Source organism: Aspergillus mulundensis, assembly GCF_003369625.1.
Source record: "Aspergillus mulundensis strain DSM 5745 chromosome Unknown scaffold_1, whole genome shotgun sequence".
Classification (NCBI taxonomy): domain Eukaryota; kingdom Fungi; phylum Ascomycota; class Eurotiomycetes; order Eurotiales; family Aspergillaceae; genus Aspergillus; species Aspergillus mulundensis.
Window position 1 is genome coordinate 2,200,550 of NW_020797889.1, and position 17,947 is coordinate 2,218,496.

At 52.3% G+C, this 17,947-nt stretch overlaps 6 protein-coding genes across 6 annotated transcripts; 2 read left to right on the forward strand and 4 right to left on the reverse strand.

Moving 5' to 3' along the window:
• Positions 1-2,025: 2,025 nt before the first annotated feature.
• Positions 2,026-3,124, forward strand: DSM5745_02224 (uncharacterized protein; the record flags this gene model as incomplete). Its single annotated transcript, XM_026744240.1, has 2 exons — positions 2,026-2,583; positions 2,795-3,124. 2 exons carry the CDS (start codon positions 2,026-2,028, stop codon positions 3,122-3,124), a joined length of 888 nt encoding a protein of 295 aa, XP_026607403.1.
• A 1,263-nt stretch (positions 3,125-4,387) lies between these two features.
• On the reverse strand, positions 4,388-8,350 carry DSM5745_02225 (mRNA-binding protein RRP12; the record flags this gene model as incomplete). The annotated part of the gene is made up of 3 exons (XM_026744241.1): positions 4,388-6,274; positions 6,325-8,235; positions 8,288-8,350. The coding sequence occupies 3 exons, from the start codon at positions 8,348-8,350 to the stop codon at positions 4,388-4,390; spliced, it is 3,861 nt and encodes a 1,286-aa protein (XP_026607404.1).
• Positions 8,351-9,116: 766 nt separating this feature from the next.
• DSM5745_02226 (uncharacterized protein) lies at positions 9,117-9,832 on the reverse strand (the record flags this gene model as incomplete). The annotated part of the gene is made up of 2 exons (XM_026744242.1): positions 9,117-9,290; positions 9,446-9,832. The coding sequence occupies 2 exons, from the start codon at positions 9,830-9,832 to the stop codon at positions 9,117-9,119; spliced, it is 561 nt and encodes a 186-aa protein (XP_026607405.1).
• A 1,110-nt stretch (positions 9,833-10,942) lies between these two features.
• DSM5745_02227 (uncharacterized protein) lies at positions 10,943-11,701 on the reverse strand (the record flags this gene model as incomplete). Its single annotated transcript, XM_026744243.1, has 1 exon — positions 10,943-11,701. One exon carries the CDS (start codon positions 11,699-11,701, stop codon positions 10,943-10,945), a length of 759 nt encoding a protein of 252 aa, XP_026607406.1.
• A 1,039-nt stretch (positions 11,702-12,740) lies between these two features.
• Positions 12,741-14,181, forward strand: DSM5745_02228 (WD40 repeat domain-containing protein; the record flags this gene model as incomplete). The annotated part of the gene is made up of 3 exons (XM_026744244.1): positions 12,741-12,778; positions 12,835-13,000; positions 13,060-14,181. The coding sequence occupies 3 exons, from the start codon at positions 12,741-12,743 to the stop codon at positions 14,179-14,181; spliced, it is 1,326 nt and encodes a 441-aa protein (XP_026607407.1).
• A 1,377-nt stretch (positions 14,182-15,558) lies between these two features.
• Positions 15,559-16,356, reverse strand: DSM5745_02229 (histone deacetylase complex subunit SAP30 Sin3-binding domain-containing protein; the record flags this gene model as incomplete). The annotated part of the gene is made up of 2 exons (XM_026744245.1): positions 15,559-16,017; positions 16,141-16,356. The coding sequence occupies 2 exons, from the start codon at positions 16,354-16,356 to the stop codon at positions 15,559-15,561; spliced, it is 675 nt and encodes a 224-aa protein (XP_026607408.1).
• Between the last annotated feature and the right edge of the window lie 1,591 nt (positions 16,357-17,947).

Consider the following 17,947-nt stretch of genomic DNA (forward strand, 5'->3'; position numbering starts at 1 on the left):
CGGGAGAAGCCTGATCTCCAAAGGCACTGACCATGTATCTATCCAGGAGACCGACTGCCATCCGTATGCCCGGTGCTCAATGAATCCACATCGGAGAGAATGCCGTGCTCGTTATTGCGCAGCAAGAAGCTTTGTGATGGAGTGGTTGTGAAATCTCGAGAGTCTCATGCATGATCTGGATTGTGAGCTGTCTCGGAGGATTTAAAGTCAGCCCTAGGAACCTGTTGTACTTGTAACTTCGAGCACAAGGTGGTTATTGGCCGAGGCTGATCTGTCATATCGAGGTCCTTCGAGTCTCAAGTTGCTCGACTACTCAGAACCTATCTCAGTGGCAGCTCAGTGTCCAACCATTACACTCCGATGGAGAGATCATATGCCTCCAGCCGCACATTCAAAGCACAAGACCAAAGACAATGGACCGGACCAGGCCAAGGCAATATAATTCTTACCCGATTCCTCGGCACGCGGCCAAGGGCGAGACAAATGGACAAGAGCAGGAGGACCCATGATCGGGATACCCTGGGGGCGGGTAAATGGGGTAGGCTAAATCGCGCCACACGATAGCAATCCCGCAAAGCCATGGGTTACGGCTTTCTAGATCTCCACGAATTTGCGACAGCTAAGGGCTTGGGAGAGGGTCAGTGTCTCAAGCCGCGACGACGCTCAGTAGTGACTTTATTGAGTCTTCTGTCGCGCAGATTGCGATATCTTAATGTCGGCTGCATCCAGCAAGCCGTAACCAGGATGTTACTTGTCAACTGGGTATATGCGCCCCAAAATTGGAAGAACACAAAGAAGGCCCTCCTGATCGCGTAAGACGGTGTTGGCAACAACTTCTGGGCACTGGGCGAGGCTCGGCGCTGAGTCGTTTATTTCCGCGGACCCGACTTGACTCGCCGATACCGTGAGAAAAGGTTTCATACTGAGGTCCGCAGATACAACGGGTGGGAAGAGGCAAGCCACTGAGCATGGGTGGGAGTACGCGGCCAGGTGTCTGGGGAGGTTGCAGAGAGAATCGAGATGAAGGCGTACAACACCCACGAAAACATGGTGGAGCCTGGCCCGGGGGATTTGCACGCTGCGGCCAATCACCGGGGCCTGATTTGGGTAGGTTGAGATCTACGCCGTACCGTGTAGCAAGATCACTTGTCTCTACAACCCAGGAAATGAGGATAAGAACATCGGCTCTTCTTGACTGCAGTCAGGTCAATGCAGTCCATTACTGAGCTATAATAGCAGACGGGATAAGCCAGATCTGATCGGAAAGAAAGGCTTCCCAGGTCACGGGGACGCCAAGAGCCCAGTCGCGCAAGCGGCCAATCTGTATGGAGGGCCATGTCCACAGGGGCTTGGCACTGGCTGCAACTCGCACTGCCGCAGCAAAACAGACGCTGGCCGCGAGTTTCTTCGGCCAGTATGCCTGCAGCCTGGGTCTGCATGCTCCGATCTATACGGAGTATCACCATGCAAGAACTGGCCAGCTCCGCTTTGGTCGCAGTGACTTCTTTCTCTGCTGGCGGCCCCCGACCGAGGACGGTCGAACGCTCAGCCAAGGCTCGGCGCATCTTGGCAGAGTCCCATATTGCTCTCGACAAACGACGCTCTCGTCTGGGTCTCCTCTTGGTTTTCTCGTCCTTCTCTTGGATTTTCTGTAACCTTCCTGGCTGACCCTCATGGCCTTATAAACCTTGCTCTTTCTCCTCTCCTCTCCTACCTCCTCCGCTCCCTCATCCCCCCTCTGTTCCTCCTCCTCCCCTAGCTCCCTAGCTCCCTGGTCGAACGCCCCCCTCCTTCGCCTCCCGCCCGCCAGCCGTCTGGTTATCGATTATCAGGCAAAGGAAAATTAATCTCCCTTGCGCCCAGAGCCATGCAGTGAACTGCTTCCGGGTGCTCTCGCTGTGCACTGCTTGTACCACCTAGGCGTGCCGTCGCATTTTTTAAAGGGCAGATCTCCGTTGCGCCCTTGTTTGCTCCACGGACTCTCGACTGTCGTTATCTCTTCCTCCTTGACCTCGACTGCCCGCTATGAGGCAACCGGACATGTCCCAATCGCACGCCTACTACCAGGACCAACCCCAGATTGTGACCGCATACCTCTCCGATGCTGAGGGCCGTCCAGCCGTTCCTCCCACGGCTTATCTACCTGCGGAGACGCAGCCCTCATCACAGCAACACAGCGGCGCCAACCACGACGGGATCGTTGACTTTCCCTCGTCGGAAAGAGCCTCCGTCCACACTTCCACGTCGAGACCGTATCCCTCCGATTCGTGGGACTCCGCTTACCCTCAATCCAATCGTCATTCCCTCCAGCCGTCTGTGAAACGTCTACCCCATACCGATCTTGAACCCACGGCGGCTCCAGTGACGTCCGTACCCTCGGCCTATCTCGAAGGCAATCCCATACTCTCTTCCTACGGCAGCGGAGCCGCGCGCAAAGAAGACCGCGTCCGAGGGAGTTGGACCGACCATTCATCATACATGTCGGGGGAGGATCGTAACCCTGGTGTCGCTCGCGTCCCGAAAAGAGAAAGCCCAGATGTTGATTTCTATTCAGATAACAGCGAGGATGCCGTGCTCATGCTGGTGAGTAGATCAATCAGTTCTTTGTCATTGGGCGCTCTAGCGTGCGGGACTAACCGCCGAACCGCAGTTTCGGATGTCGCTGCCCATACCCATTTTCTCACTCGTCGCCTCCATCTACACTGTATTCGGGCTACTCTTCACTCTTTTCATATCTCCTCTTCGGCTCTGCTCCTGTGTGCCGTATCTGCGAAAGACCTCAATCCGCACACAGTTGTGCGATCTCCTGGTCCCGCAATTGCATATCCATGAACGGTTAATCGGGCTGCGGCCGCAGTCGGTGAATAATGAGGGCGAACAATCGTCTGACAATGATTACGGCGAAGACTACTCTATTGGTGGCTTGATCATGGTGCTTCTTCTGTCGTCACTCACGTCTTTCGGCCTGCTCCTTCTCGCATGGATTGCCGCATTCTTCTGGATCTTTGCCATGATCCTCGGTAACCCCGACGGCACGGAACGAAAAGACGACGGCCGAGCAGCTGTCTTAGGCGTTTCCCGATGGTGGCGGCTATGGTTAGGCAAAGCCCGTTCGTCTGGGTAACCCTAACCAACTGCTCCCATTTCACGACATCTGCCTTTCATTCCAGCGCGAGCCTTCTTTCCGATTTAAACCGTTTAATGCAGCATGATACCAATGTTGGGATACGTGGAACGACTACTGGGTGCTTTCTATATTTTTTTCTTTCTTCTCAATACCTTGAAGCGGCACATTTGACTTGGAGTTGGAGTTCTGGTTGCAACGGCGCGTGGGCTTCTCTGATTTCCTATTTCAAATCATTGTCATCGTTGTCCCTCGAACGGGCACTGGGCCACGACATTAGAAGGCCCTTGATCTTCTGTTCATGTCTATCCCTGTACTTTACCAACCTACACCTCTCAAGAATTGATACCCGGGTTGGTCTTGCGTCGTCGGTTTGTCCTATCAGTCTGTCCAATCATTCATAACTCAACCCCACCCCATTTTGTAGCTGTATCCTGTAGTGTCGTTGGGATAGATAACCATCCCATTCACCCATTCTACCCAGCCACCTTGACGAGGGCAATGAAACTTACCCACACTGAGTGCTGGTTCCAAGCAAGCGACAACGCCAGCGCCACTCCGCCAAGAAATAACCCATACCGACGAGCAAAGACAGCCCTGCAGTCTGCAGAGCCAGAACACCTCCACTCCTCCTCCCTCACCTGACCTCCCAATACCAAGTACCCATTACGTAAAAAAAAGCAGCAAGGCTGAACCCAGCAGTCGATCAGTGTGATGATTCGGATTCATCATGCGGATGGGCTGACTGGATGGGCAGCAGCCAGCCTGTCTTATGGGTGCTTGGCATGGGGTTGGCATTAGGCATCGCTCAAGGTTATTGCTGAGCTGGTCTGGTCTGGAAGATGCGAGGCAGGGCAGGGGGTTGGGTCTGGACTTCATATTATTGTCATGATAACTGTTAGGCCGTAAGGGAGGTAGGGCTCGGCGGTGCTACGCTACGTATAATTTGATTGTACGACATTGTAGGGTCACTGGTTCGTAATTGGAGGGCATTTGCACCTGTATCTACTTACTCACTTAGTTCACATACTCTGTGACTGCATACATGCGAGGGCCCAAAATATGGATGAGTGGGAAAATCGAGGAGTGAATAGAGGGTATAGACATACCAACCTAGACTAACCTAGCCTAACGACAAACACGAAGAGAGTATTCATAACAAGGAAAGATAGGAAACAGAAAAAAGTCGCATGTTCATAATTTTCTAAACGTTGGATTGAAGATTTTTGTTCGGGTCATATCAAATGGCCGTAATGGATTGGATTACCTCCGCCCTCGTCCCCTACCAACTCGGATCCCGCCTCGCCCGCTCTGTCCACCACGGGGGTTCCGTCGCTTCTGGATCCCGCTGGGACCATGTGTCTTGGGCATACCGAGACCGCGACGGCCAGGGGGGTTGCTGCCTCCGCGACCATTGCCACGGCCTGGTCCTCCCCGTCCAGACTGGGAAGAGGAGTGGCGGTTGCCGGAAGCAGCTTTGTCACCATCATCGTCGACGTCCATCTCATCGCCACGCTGGGACTTCTTCTTTTGCGCCTGCGCCATCTTGATCTTTCCGCGCTGGCCGCGGCGGATGGCGTCTGGTCCAGCAACGGCTTGGACATACGCGTTGATGCCACTCTCGCCGTTGTCACCCTCCGCACCGGCCATATCAACATCTTCAGCATTGTCGTCACCACCTAGGAGCAGACGGCCATCAGGACCGACCTTGGCGGAGCGCTTGCGACGCGATCCAGGGCCTGTGTTGAGGAAGCGCACGCTAGGCTTTGTGGTGGAGATGTTGGCGAGGGCATCCGGGGCGAGCAGATCGAGAGGGTTATCTTCAGGTGAGAGTTCGCGGATGTACTGCTCGCTCTGTTTACCCTTGCGACCTTGGGCCTTGCGACCGCCCTTCTGGACGTGTGTTGTACCTTCGTCGTCGACGCTGATTTCGCTGGCGTCGTCATCAGAGTCGGAGAAGTCTGAGTCGTAGACGGCCTTGTCAAAGGCGTTGCCGAAGGATTTGGTGGACTTTTCAGCCGCCACGCCGCCTTGCCCTTCGTCCTCATCCTCGTCTTCACCAGCTTCGCCTTCCTTCTTCTTCTTCTTGCGGCGCTCGCGGAGCTTGCGGATGTTGACTACAAGCTTGCGGTCTGCTTCTCCGACTAACTCCTCAAGCGGGGCGGCTCCAAAGCGGCGGATTAGTCGGTCGAGGATACCCTTTACCTTGCTCTTAAGACGGCCCTTGTGCTCTTTGCTCCATACCATTAGGTTAGGCACCAGGGTGTTCAGGCGTGGGCGCAGCTCCTCGTCAGAGAGTACAACAACGGCCACTTTGACGAAACCAAGCACGGATCGGACAATCTCTCGGTTGTTGCTGGTGAGGAAAAGCTCCACGGTCTGAACAAGGTCCATCCGCATGGAGGACTGGAGTTCCTTGTGGTAGTCGAAAAAGAGTCGCGACAGCGCGGTCACCGAAGCGGCAACCATGTGAGGTGAGCTACCGGCGAGACCAGCAGATACCATTGTGAAGAATTCCTCGAGCGTAGCAGGTGCATCGGGGGCGTTGTCAGGCATATGGGGGACAAGAGAGTTGCGGATCGTGGTGCCTGGTGGGTTCAGCTCAGAATCGATGGTGCGTTTTGCAAGGTGAATGAGCATGTCGAACGAGGCGGTACGGGCCTTCTCGTTACTCTCTTTGCAGCCTAGTACAACCTCGGATAGAATTGAAGGAATAAAGTGGAGGTCGGATGTTGGGAGATGTGAGACGAGTTCGTGAATAGCGAGCATGCGATCACGGCGCGCAGAAGCGGGTGTCTTATCAGCCGTGGCAAGCATGAGACTCTGGAGCTCTGCGTTCCGTTCCCTTAATGCGGCAGCTCCTGTTTCCGTTGACGCTAGGCGGGGGATCAACTTGTAGGCCTTTTTGATGAGCTGTTGATCAGTAGTGCCGCCGTTCAAAACCGCAGCCGCAAGAGAGAAGAGGGTAGCAAAACTCGAGCGAGGCAGGTAGATTGACATTGCGATGACAAGGTCAATGAGTGTGTGAGAAGTTGGCGGCATCTTGTCTTTGGACTTTCCAGCCTGGTTGTCCTGCTTAGCTGCTTCCTGCTCCGAGGTCACCGAGGCCTCGAGCATTTGGGTTACACGTTCGAATGTTTCGTTTAGTTCCTGGACAGAGTTAGTCTGGAACAATGATGGGGTATTAGCAGGATACTAACATTTTCGGGCGCAATGCTCAAATAAGCATTGATACACTGCAGGATGTAACCACGGTAATGCGGCAGAGTCTGGCTGTACACGTTGAAAAGAACCGCCAGGAGGTTGCTAGCAAAGCCGGCCAAGTGAGCAATGTTGTTCTTGGCCGCCTCCTTCGTAATCCTGCGTTGCAGGATCAAATCATCGCCTTCGGTCTCGATAGACAGGATGGCCTGGTTGGACTCGACGAGGTTCTGGAGCGCCCTGCAAATATCTACTCGCAATTCGGTCTGCTTGTACAGAATGTTAGACAGCAGCTCCGCAAAGCTCTGGTCAAACGATTCAGCCAGGTCAAGCGGAAGCTCGCAGTACCCAGGGAGGATTGCCCAGGTTTGCTGGACAAGGGTTTCGAATATCTTCACTTCCACAGTCTTCTCCGCGGAGGCGTACTCCATGACCCTCTGGTAGAGAGCCTCGCTAAGAGGGACGAATTCGGAACGGAAATGGCGCAAATTTGTGTTAGTGACACTGTCGCGGAGGATCGGGAGGAACCAAACTCGGCCTGGTTGGCCGGCTTTCTGCTCAATCAGGTTGAGGGGCAGTATCTCCAAAACAGCTTCGGGGCCCATGGCTTCAATCGCGGCACCAAGAACGTTGTCTGCCTCTTTCTTTCCTTGGAAGGCTTCGTTGCTGCGCAATTCTCCAACGGTGCGGACGACATCATCGAGGAACGGGCTCGATTGCCACTTGAAACTCTCAAACATGGCAGCACAAACATTAAAAACTTCCATCCACGCAGCCTGATACTTCACGGAAAGCAGATCTTTCGCTGCCTTCGCGAGCTTCTCCAAAGTCTTCTCGTCGTAGACGGAAGGCTCAATAATGACGTTAGCCGGAATGCAGTTGGCGACAAACGAAACCAAGCACTCAGATGCGGAAACTCGGATATTGCTCGACGGGGATGCAAGATAGCTGGAGATCATGTTGAATAGATCGGGTAATTTCTCAAACGTATCTTCAGGGGCGATCTGTGCAGAGACGTCGTAACCGCGGGACAGCACAGCGATCCACGGAGGGAGAAGTTGTGAATCGTTCTGGGCAGGCTTCAACTCGGAAATCGCCTCAAGGAGACGGGGAAGTTTCGATGATGTGAACTCGTTTGCCATGCTGGAGAAGATAACCTCAAAAACCTCGAAAGCGCCCATGGTAATGTACTCGTTGGTCGACCGGGACGCGTTCATCAGCAGCTCACACAGCGGCTCGATCTTCTTGCTCGGCCAACCGCCCGAGGCAACCGCAACCGTTTTTACCAACTGCAGAGAATGAATCACAAGGGGGTCATGGTTCTCTCGGTTGTGAGGATCGTTGCGCCCGCGCTTCTGTTTCGATGCGGCGGCGATGCTGTCGCTAAGGGTTTTCAACGCTGATTCCGCGCACATGTCTGCAGCAGGGTGGTCGAGAGAGGGGCTAGGCGGGGGGTTCTTCAGAACCTTGATCAAGGCATCCTGTGCCCCCTTGCGCACCTTCGGACGGTGGTCCACGGACAAGCTGAGTAGTCCCGCAATGGCTCGCCGGGGTCCAACCTGGGTATGGGGAAGATTCCACGCCGCTGCATCCTGTGCAATGAGCAGCGACTCGAGACAGCCAATAGATGGTCGGAGAAGAGGAGCGTCGACTTCTGGGAGGGAGAGCGCGGGCGCAAGGCTGGTAAGGATCTGGGAGAACTTGGCTTGGAGGATCGGGGCGGGAACATAGTTTGTAGTGATATCGAGAAGGTAGACAACAGAGGTCGCTAGATCTTTATTAACGATGCCTTGCGCGGCAGACAGCGACTGTGAGAGTAGGGCCAAAAGCGCGGCGAAATAGGCAGTGGGTGAGAAATCCGCTTTCTGGTCCCGTAGCGTGTCTTCTACAGCGTTCAGCACCACAGCGGTCTAAAAAGTATTGTTAGCAGTGTCAGATAGGCTTCGGCGGGCAGGCACTGACATGGTGCTGGTTCTGCAGTTTGGGGGACTTGATCCTCTCGAGCTTCTCGGCCAGGGTCGCCATGATGAGCGGATCGACCGGCAGGCAATTTGAGAAGCCGGTTTCAAAAATACCTGGGGTTGACAGGGCAAAGAAGCGGCGAGCGAGGAAGAAGTTTGCAAGGATTGCGGAGACTTTTTCGTGGTCGAAAAAAAAAGGTACAGACTCTTGGCGGCGGTATCGATAGCGGGCGATAAGTCACTACGGAGGAATGCGAGATACAACAGTGACAGAACAAGCAGTTTTCCTCATCAAAAATACTGGTTTGCTGCTTGTAGCATTTAGTACATTATAAGATGTTGGGCACAATTGGTCGCCAGTCATCGTTGTCTCACTTGGAGTCGTCCAGGCATCAAGGCTTCATCGCATCACCGCCAGTTCATACATTGAGCCAAACACCAAAACCGAGTCGTGTATTGGCATCGTATCATCGCGCATTCATCTAATCTCTATTCACGGGTTATACCCGTAGACTGCACTCTTACCATATTTCTCAAGGGACCATAACCCATCTCGTCATAATACATTTCGTCCTTGAGTTCGCAGTCTCGTGATGCGATTCGGAATGCCCTGGTTGAAGTTTCCGGCGATGGCACCACATCAAGAATGAACCGCCTAGTCCGGCCATCGCAAAAGCCCAGCAGTCTGTGGCTCGGCCCAACGGGTTCTAACAGATGCTTGAGAACCATATCCGTTCATAGGCACCATTCGAGGCGAGCCGCATGAATAAACATCAACCGTTCGGCGGAGGTAAAAGGCAACAATTCGGACGTCGGTGTCGATCTTCGATCTAGAAGAGTATCTCCCCGCTATGTTCGGCCTCAAAGCCGAGCCCTTGTAGCTTGTTGTTCCGCTTCTTATCGTTGGTTTTCCGTTCGTTGTCTTCCTTCTTCTTCAGGTCAAAGACTTCCTTGAAAGGCGCTTTTACGAGGTTCGGCGGGATATCGTCTTCCTTGTCGAGGTCCTGTCGATAGGGAAGCAGATTGGTTAGCATGCTAAGCCGTACTGCCAGCATATGGGGGCACTGGTGGCCATACAATTTCTCCCAGCAGCAGCACGTTCTCTCCTCGAACGAGGAACACTCCCCGGTCAATATCCGTGTACAGGTTCCCCGCATACATCCGCTCTATCGTGTCTTGGAGAACAAGGTTCGCTGTGAACGACAAGGTCAATTGTTAACGTATGCCGACGCTGAGGGACGGCGCTTCCGTCGAGGTTCCCATACCGAACTGGTCCCATGTCCTCAATACTCCGATCAACTTTCTCCCATCTCGCAAGACCAGAACTAGCTTCTCTGGATAATGTCAGTCTTGGAAGCGCAGCGTCGAAAAGGTCACACGCACTATCTGTCAAGTCTAACAATTGCGCCGCGGTTGTGAACATCTGTGGTGGTAGTTGAGGCGGTCCATGTGTCATTTGTCCGAGGTTGCCCTGTGGAGGGAACCTCTGGGGCGGGTTCGCAGGCGGCGTAGCATTCGGAGGGTCATTGATCGATAATCGCTCCATTGTTTCGACGGAGCTGTCGTTCAGATTCGAGGCGCGGGGAGAAACGAGGGGAATAGGCCGTTTGTTAGAGCAGGTAAGTATGCTCGGATGGTAGTCCCTGAAGTGCAGTAGAACCAGCGACTACTAGGAAACCGCAGACTGCAATGAGTATTTCACCGTCGAATGTTTGTACGTCGGATGGTAACAATAACGCTGGCTTTCAAGCTGCTGGACTGGGCGCCTTTTGCAACATGCATCGGATGTGGAGCGAGCATGTTTGTCCTGTTTGTTTCGCTGTCATGCCCCTTGAATGAAGCACAGAGGCATCCAAGCTGATATGCTCTTTTGGATCCCTTGTCTTGTGGAGCATTTGATCTACGGGATATCAAGCGCTTAGGTCTTCGTTTTATATTTACTCTACCGAGGCGCTGTGTGGCAGTGAGCGCCGCATACACTAGATGCTAGCAGAACTATATATTTTGCTTCACTTTCTTCCCAGCTAGAGACGTCAAACTACAGCAACAGAGAATAGCCAAAAACGAAACCACTCACTGAGCTACTCCTAGAAGCCATTCAGGTGACTTTAATTGAATTACCCTAAGATGCCTGACAATAGCATCAGATTTGATGTCTCACATCTGTCCTCGACGCTCAGACGCAGAGCAATGCAAGGTCGAGTGCAGCCCAGCCACAAGAGATATGTATGTTCACCACATCGAGTGGATTGATGATCTGATCCAGAAACTGGTCAACAGTGGACGAATACGAGTACTGCGGGGTAATGGGATACATCCATACTCCGTATTGCGCTCTACTGAGTTTTGGCTGACGTTTCAACTCTCAAGGGATGATTCGGACTTGATAAACGCATGATCCCTTCCCCTTCCCTTGCTATCCGAATCCAATGTTTCGTCATAGTACAGGCACAAGTCGTGATCATGGAAGAAGAGAATTCGCTAAATCATACATAAAAGCTAAACCACATCAAATAGGGCTGTCGATCCTCCCGAAACGTCGAGAGTTGATCTCTCCGTCTGCGTCGCTTACAGAACGGGCAAATAATGGATACAATATGTTGAGAATAACGACCATGGACGCAAAGCAGTAGCGTCGACAATGGGCCCACATCGGCTACGAGACATTGAAACCTCGTCGCTGTCCTCGCAGCCGGTCCTCTCGTCGTCGGCTGTATGGGACGCAGTATGGCTCATCCGATGAACCGACACTCGCACGGACCGTGTCCTGCCGCCGATGATATGCTGGGCTAGATGGCTGGGGTGCAAGCTGCATCGCCTTGAACTGATCAACACTGATCACTCTTTGGTTATAAAGATACCGCATGAGTTCGAAATCGGGCCGACTTCCTGCGAGACTCTGGCCCTGTTGATAGTGGGCTACATCCACATGCTTGAGCATAAGATCCCAGGCTCTTTGATGAGGAGTGCTAGTGAACCGCTCTGCGGGACACAAAGGGCAACGGGCCGTGTCCGGTGGTTCATGCGTACGAAAGTGGCTTAAAACATGTGTCTTCCATTGCTCACAATCGTCGAATGTATCATGACAGTCGAGGATGTGGAAAAGGCAGATATATATCTGCTGTTGGTGGGAAAGAGGTGAAGACGGTGGAGAAGGAGAACGGACATGCCGTTGGATGGCATGGTCAGGGGGTAAGACAAGGGCCCCCGTATCGTCTTCTTCCAAAATACCACTACCGATGATTCCCGATGCCCACATAGTACGCAACGACAAGCACGATGGTGTTGAGCGCGAGGAAGCGCTATCATTCGACAAGGACGGGACCGCTGCTGTGGAATTCGGTCTTGAATTGACCCTCGGGGCAACACCTGGCGCATTGGCGCAAAGTATTCTCGCGCTTTCGTCTTGCGCCATTCTATCTGATGCCAAACAACTATTATTTAATCGCGGGATTCTGGATTGATCCTAGAAGCACTCAAGAGTGGGCACTGAGACGCGATATGGATTTGGGAAAGTGGTCAAGCGATCCTGCTTTCACATTCTTAGTCTGTGGACGGCGAGCATAGAGGCTGCTCCGACATGGTTGCGATGCCATTATCCAATGCCTAACCATGCGGGGCAACATCTTTGGATATGGAAGCACTTTGACGGAGAGCAGTGCGAAGGAAGGGCCAACTCATTACCTCTTGACACTGATGTTGTTGACGCAAAACAAGCAGATACACGCGGCCTTTCTGGACCGTTTTTGCTTTTTCTTCGTCCGAGACCAAAATAGACGAGGCTCGCTAGCAGACATGCCTAATCGAAGCGGGCGGCTGCATCAACTACAAGGGCCGAGATGAGAACGGGCGAGTCAGTGGCCATGGTTGGATTTCAAACAGCATCCAGAGCAAACAGCCTTTGGGCGGGGGAGAAGGTGGTTAAGAAGCGAGCGGATCAAGGATGGGAGGCTCGGAGTCAATCAGACTGGATGAAGTCCGACTGCGAAATGCGATGAGATGAGCAAATGAGGGGAAGGCATGACTTAGGGCTGATTATCAAATTAACGACAATTAATATCGAACCCAGCTGCTATAGCCCCCAGCGTCCCGATTGCTTAATTGCAGCTATAGTATAAATTAGACCATAATAGCCTCCGCTATACTGCGACTGCTGATAGCCATACTATAGCGATGGTGATACCCAACGCCATGAAGGCGGTGGCTTGCTGCCGGATGTACGTCACGTGATCTGCCACCGCTCGGTCTGAGGGGCTCTCCGCGGCGTTTGCTGGTGCTTTGGTCCCAACCCCCAGCTGCATCTCATGTCCTTTCTACGTCTTGATGACCCTTTGTGCTGTTGATTATGAACACTGCTGGCCTAGTTGTTCTACCGTGAGTACGCGCGGCCTCCGCTGCCTTAAACATCGACCTACTTTATATCCGACCCCCCAACTTTCGCGAACACAACAACAATGAGCCAAATATTGACAGCTCCGCAAGCGGAGGCGCTGTAAGCATCTCACATCCTACGTTGTACCAGGAATCTTGCTGATGATGCGCAACCAGGCATAAGGCCATGCTCGCCTACCTTTCCGTGATAAATGCGCCCCAGACTGCCGAAACGCTACGCAAAGAGCTTCAATTCGACGATGGTTACAATGAGGCCACATGCAAGAAATTCGAAGGAGTACTAGAGAAGAAATGGACGGGAATTGCCCGACTGCAAAGAAGAGTACGGACCGGATGCACGGGACCACGTTGCTGAGACGAGACTGTTGACCGGCAGTGCAGATAAATGATTTAGAGGCCGAAGTCCGCAACCTCCAAGCCGAACTTGAAGCCTCACCGTCAGTGGCCCGTGCGAAGAATCAAGACCCAACTAATTGGCTTCCTAAACCCTCATCAACGCATACATTGAACTCGCATCGAGACGCGGTCACATGTGTTGCTTTCCACCCGGTGTTCACATCGCTCGCTTCCGGCTCCGAAGATTGCACGATAAAGATATGGGATTGGGAACTAGGGGAAATAGAGCGGACCCTAAAGGGGCATACAAGAGGTGTCTCTGGTCTTGATTACGGCGGGCAAAAAGGAAACACTATGCTAGCATCTTGTTCTAGCGACCTCACAATCAAGCTATGGGATCCAAGCAAGGATTACGCGAACATTCGAACGCTATCCGGTCATGACCACTCGGTCTCAACTGTGCGCTTTTTGACCTCCAACGAGAACCACCTTATCTCCGCCAGTCGAGACGGAACGTTGCGGATGTGGGATGTCTCAACAGGATTCTGTGTGAAGGTGATCAAATCAGCGACAGAGTCATGGATCCGAGATGTGTCGCCTTCATTTGACGGCAAATGGCTTGTATCCGGTGGTAGAGATCAATCAGTCACGGTGTGGGAGGTTTCGTCAGCAGAACCAAAGGCCGCATTACTAGGCCACGAAAACTTTATCGAGTGCTGTGTATTTGCGCCTCCAGCAAGTTACGGGCATCTAGCTACCTTAGCTGGACTCAAAAAACCACCTCCTGCAACAAGCTCCTGTGAGTTTGTTGCCACAGGGGCCAGAGATAAAACGATCAAGCTTTGGGAGGCGCGAGGGAAACTGATAAAGACCCTACACGGGCACGACAACTGGGTCCGGGGTTTGCTATTTCATCCCGGTGGGAAATATCTCTTCAGTGTTGCCGATGATAAAACAATACGATGCTGGGATCTGTCCCAGGAAGGGAGGCTGGTTAAGACGATCACCGGCGCCCACGAGCACTTTGTCAGCTGCATCAGATGGGCGCCCAGCCCTAACAGCGACAACCCTGAAGAGAGCGCGGGTAAGAAGGACGCCTCTAAGCCTTCATTCCGGTGTGTCATTGCAACAGGGTGCGCGGATAACTCCGTACGGGTGTTCAGTTAAGTCGCGGTCATAATCACAGTCACGATTCGGCACGGTGTCTAGGTTCGGGCTCGGAGGTGTATTTCTCTTCCTATCTTCGTCTGTCCGTCTTGAACGGACCTCCATCCTTCCCAGCAAACTATCCTTTTTCTATATCCCCCTTTGCTTTTCACCCTTTTTGAGTTGAATTGCAAGCAAGCTTACGTATTTACCTTACTTCTCTGTCTACATTTCCAACATTCAACCCTCTTCCAGCTGTACGCTGTTTTTATTCCCCTTCTTGAAGAAGACCGTTCTGTCTTTCGCTTTCTTCCTCCCGTTTTGTCTTCCAGTTCAATTTCTTTCAGCATTTACCGATGGAACAGATCGCATGGGATCGGATGGATACTACTTACTTATAAGGTTGGTTGGTCGTTGGCTCGGTTGGTTGGCATCGAATTAACTACATTATACACTGTACATAAAAATATTTCTTCTTCATCCCATTCTCCTGCCTGCAGGTTCCTGCTAGCAGTAATAGTAGTTATTGAAACCGACAAATATCACTGGGCTCTGCCTTTTCACCAGACTGGGTTCAAAACCTACCAACTAAACTAACCCTAATATACTTACATCTGCACTGCACGATTTGAGTAGTACATGGGTAGGCACCCCCTCCGTAAAGCCAGTCAGCCCTAAAGCCAGCCTCCCTAGATAGAGGCGAGCATAACAGTAGTAGTTACCAAGGAGTTACTGTCAAATCTGGGACATGAAATCGTGGACAGGTACTGGCTGAACTCTTGGTATCGGATTCCACAAACGTAATGTGACGGGCACATACATACTAATAGGTACATAGCAGGTACTAAGGAACTTCCAGTTCCTATTAATGTGGAACAGGTCATTGAGTGCCTATTTCGTAGCGGCAGCCTGGCGGGAGACTATCCCACAAGCGCAAGACGTTCATACATGTGAGGGGAAAAGAGGTTCCCAGTTGTATGTATTGAAACACGTGTCGGACAGGATATAGTCTATGACAACCAAAGAGAAGTATCAGGAGTAGGTAGCCAGGAAAATGTGACTGATTAACAAATCAAGTATGATTTGAGATTGTCAACTGTGACTGCGACTTTCCTTGAGACGCCGAGATGCAGACCAAGCCAGGATGCACCAACTGGGAAGAAAATGAGTGAAACGAAAGAGACAAAAGAAGTCGACGAGCACCGGAACCATGAATGGGTATCTTAATAACTCAATAAGAAATAGCAATAGGGGTATGCGGCCAGAACCAGAGAATCACCCAAGCGAGCCCCCACAACTATTGTAGGGCCTTCTTATGTTTTGTACAGGTGGACATCACAAACACCAGAGCAAGCTGAAGAATCTCGCAAAATCCAGAAAGTATGTGAGCAGACTTCGTCAAGGTTGGAATTTCAGTCGAAAGTGTCGTCCTCGACCTTCTTCGCGAACTTTGTAAAGGAATCGTGCGATGGCCTCCTGTTCCACCAGACCGGCGCTATTGAAATGTTTGCGGACGGCCGTGGCGAGCTGAGTTTTAGACACACGATCCTGACCGACGATATGGTTCAATGAACCCTTTCCGCTGTGAGTGTTGGCCTTTTTCGAAGAGAAATTGTGGGAACCTCCGCTAATGCCATTGAGGCGGCTTCGGCTATGGTGTTGTCGTGACGAACCGTTCGTCTGTTGGGAACCGTGACGTTGAGCTCGCTGTGCAGCAATGGCCGTTGGTGATAGGAGACCGATCCCTCGTGAAAGAAGATTATGCGAGTATTCGCTGGAGTGTGCGCTAGGACAGTTCAACTTGTAGGCGTGTCGGTAGGAGTGGAGGAAGTCGAGAGGCATCTCGGACCAAGGGATCTAAATGCGGAGAGCCAGTTAGTATTGACAAACAAAGAGCAAAAGTGCATTAATATTAGATATGAAGAGAAAAACATGATGAGCATGTAAAAACAAGGCTTTTCAGCCCGACTAACAACGTACTCTTGGGAGGTTGTCCGGTTGCTCGCCTTGTGTAGCGGGGGCGCTGGTAACATTTGTAGTGACCTTGACCTCTCGAGAGATAGTGGTCGTTGTGACACCGTTTGTACCTTTTCTGCCTTTGGTTGCCGCGGCCTTCAGTTCCTTTGTTGTTGTACTGGACGCTTCAGATCGCGAGTCGTCCTGAACGGCTGTGGTCCGCTGGCGCGGGGGCGCCATAACGAATGAGGAATTTTCGGAGGCTCAGCGGGAAGATGAAGGTGGAAACCAAGCCCGTTGCAGGTACTATAGAGAAACGATTGTTCAACCAAAAGCAGCAATTACAATTGAAGCCAAGGGCAGGCGAGGGTGAGTCTCTAGGGCGCTGAAAGCATGAAGAGGAACTTTTTTGGCTTCTGTCTCGGGCATTTCTAGGCGGCAAGACGCGGCAGAATTCCGTGGCGCGACATCATCAGCGTCGCCCAATCCGGTAATATGACGAAAGACCTTTGTACCGACCTGAAAGAACAGCCATCCATCTTTCTTTCACCCACCATATCTCTTCTGCTTTGCGGAACCTTACCTTGCTGAAGTGATCCTGAGATCATGTTTGTACCTAATATCTAGGATGCGATTCGAGAGAGGACCGTCCGACTGACAACAGGGGATTGATAGATAAGATCGAAGGTGTGGTTCAGGAACCGCGAGATGGCTTATCCTAAAAAGTGTGGAGTAACAGTTGTTGACACTTTGACTTGACAGGCTGACAGCTGCTAGCCTGCTTTAAGCCCAATACCTCGCGCTTGAAATACTGTGTTCGAAGCGAAAGGAAGAATGTGCCTTCAGGTTCTGCTAGGACACGTGATGGTGGCTGTTTTCCTTTTGACTTCAGAGACGACCTCTTGTCTGCGCCCTAGATGCCCCAAGAACCGGAGTCCTTTGCGAGCGAAGCCAAGAGCTGCACGCCATGATTTTGACTTTGAGATCTGGCTGGAGGCTGGAGCCAACTGATTTTTCTGCTCACCGCTATCTCAGATGCGATATCCACACAAAGTCACAGACCCATATCAACCTTGGAATGCAGGTCTCAGCCTGACCCGGGGAGAAAATTCTTCACCAGAAGAAGAGACCAGCCGCCGCGCTCAACCCCAGGACTTCCAAGGAACTTTCGAAAAGCTGAAACGGCTTTTTATGATGGATCCCGCCCACATGCGCCATATTTCGAGCACCCCGTAGAAGAGGTGATATGGTAAAAAAGCAGCAGCCGAGGTATAGCCGGGTCGTAAGATATCGCAGAGCGGATAGTTACACGACTTCCCGAAAGAGTAAACCCGTTGTGAGCCTTGGAAGGACCCCAGGATGACAATTTATCACGGGCAAACAACCGGGGTTGTCAACTCTAGCGGCTAGCCTCGTTCCCTGGTCGAAAGGGTGAAGATAACGCCGGCTGAGTTTCCTTCTGCGGCGAGCTCAGGCCACCACGGGATTCGGGACAGGGTCGGCACACTGGCAAAAGGGCGAGGTTTCGGGATGGCGATACCGAGGGAAATTCTGGCCGGGCCCGCGGGACTTCCACCCCTCCAGGAAAGTCTTGCAGACTGGAGGAGCAGTGGAGAGGGACCTCCAGGGCCAGGGCGGACAATGTCCGGGAAAACTTCACCGAGACACTTTTTGGGGAGAAGTTAGGTAAGCAAAGCGTTCTCTCCGCAATCACACCACTGAGTCGCACCCCTGCCAGCCCCGACATTGTCCCGGTTCCTTCCGATCCGATTGCCTGTCGATTCGGCACCGCAGCGGTCGAGATGCCCATCGATCCAAGCCCTCCTTGTTG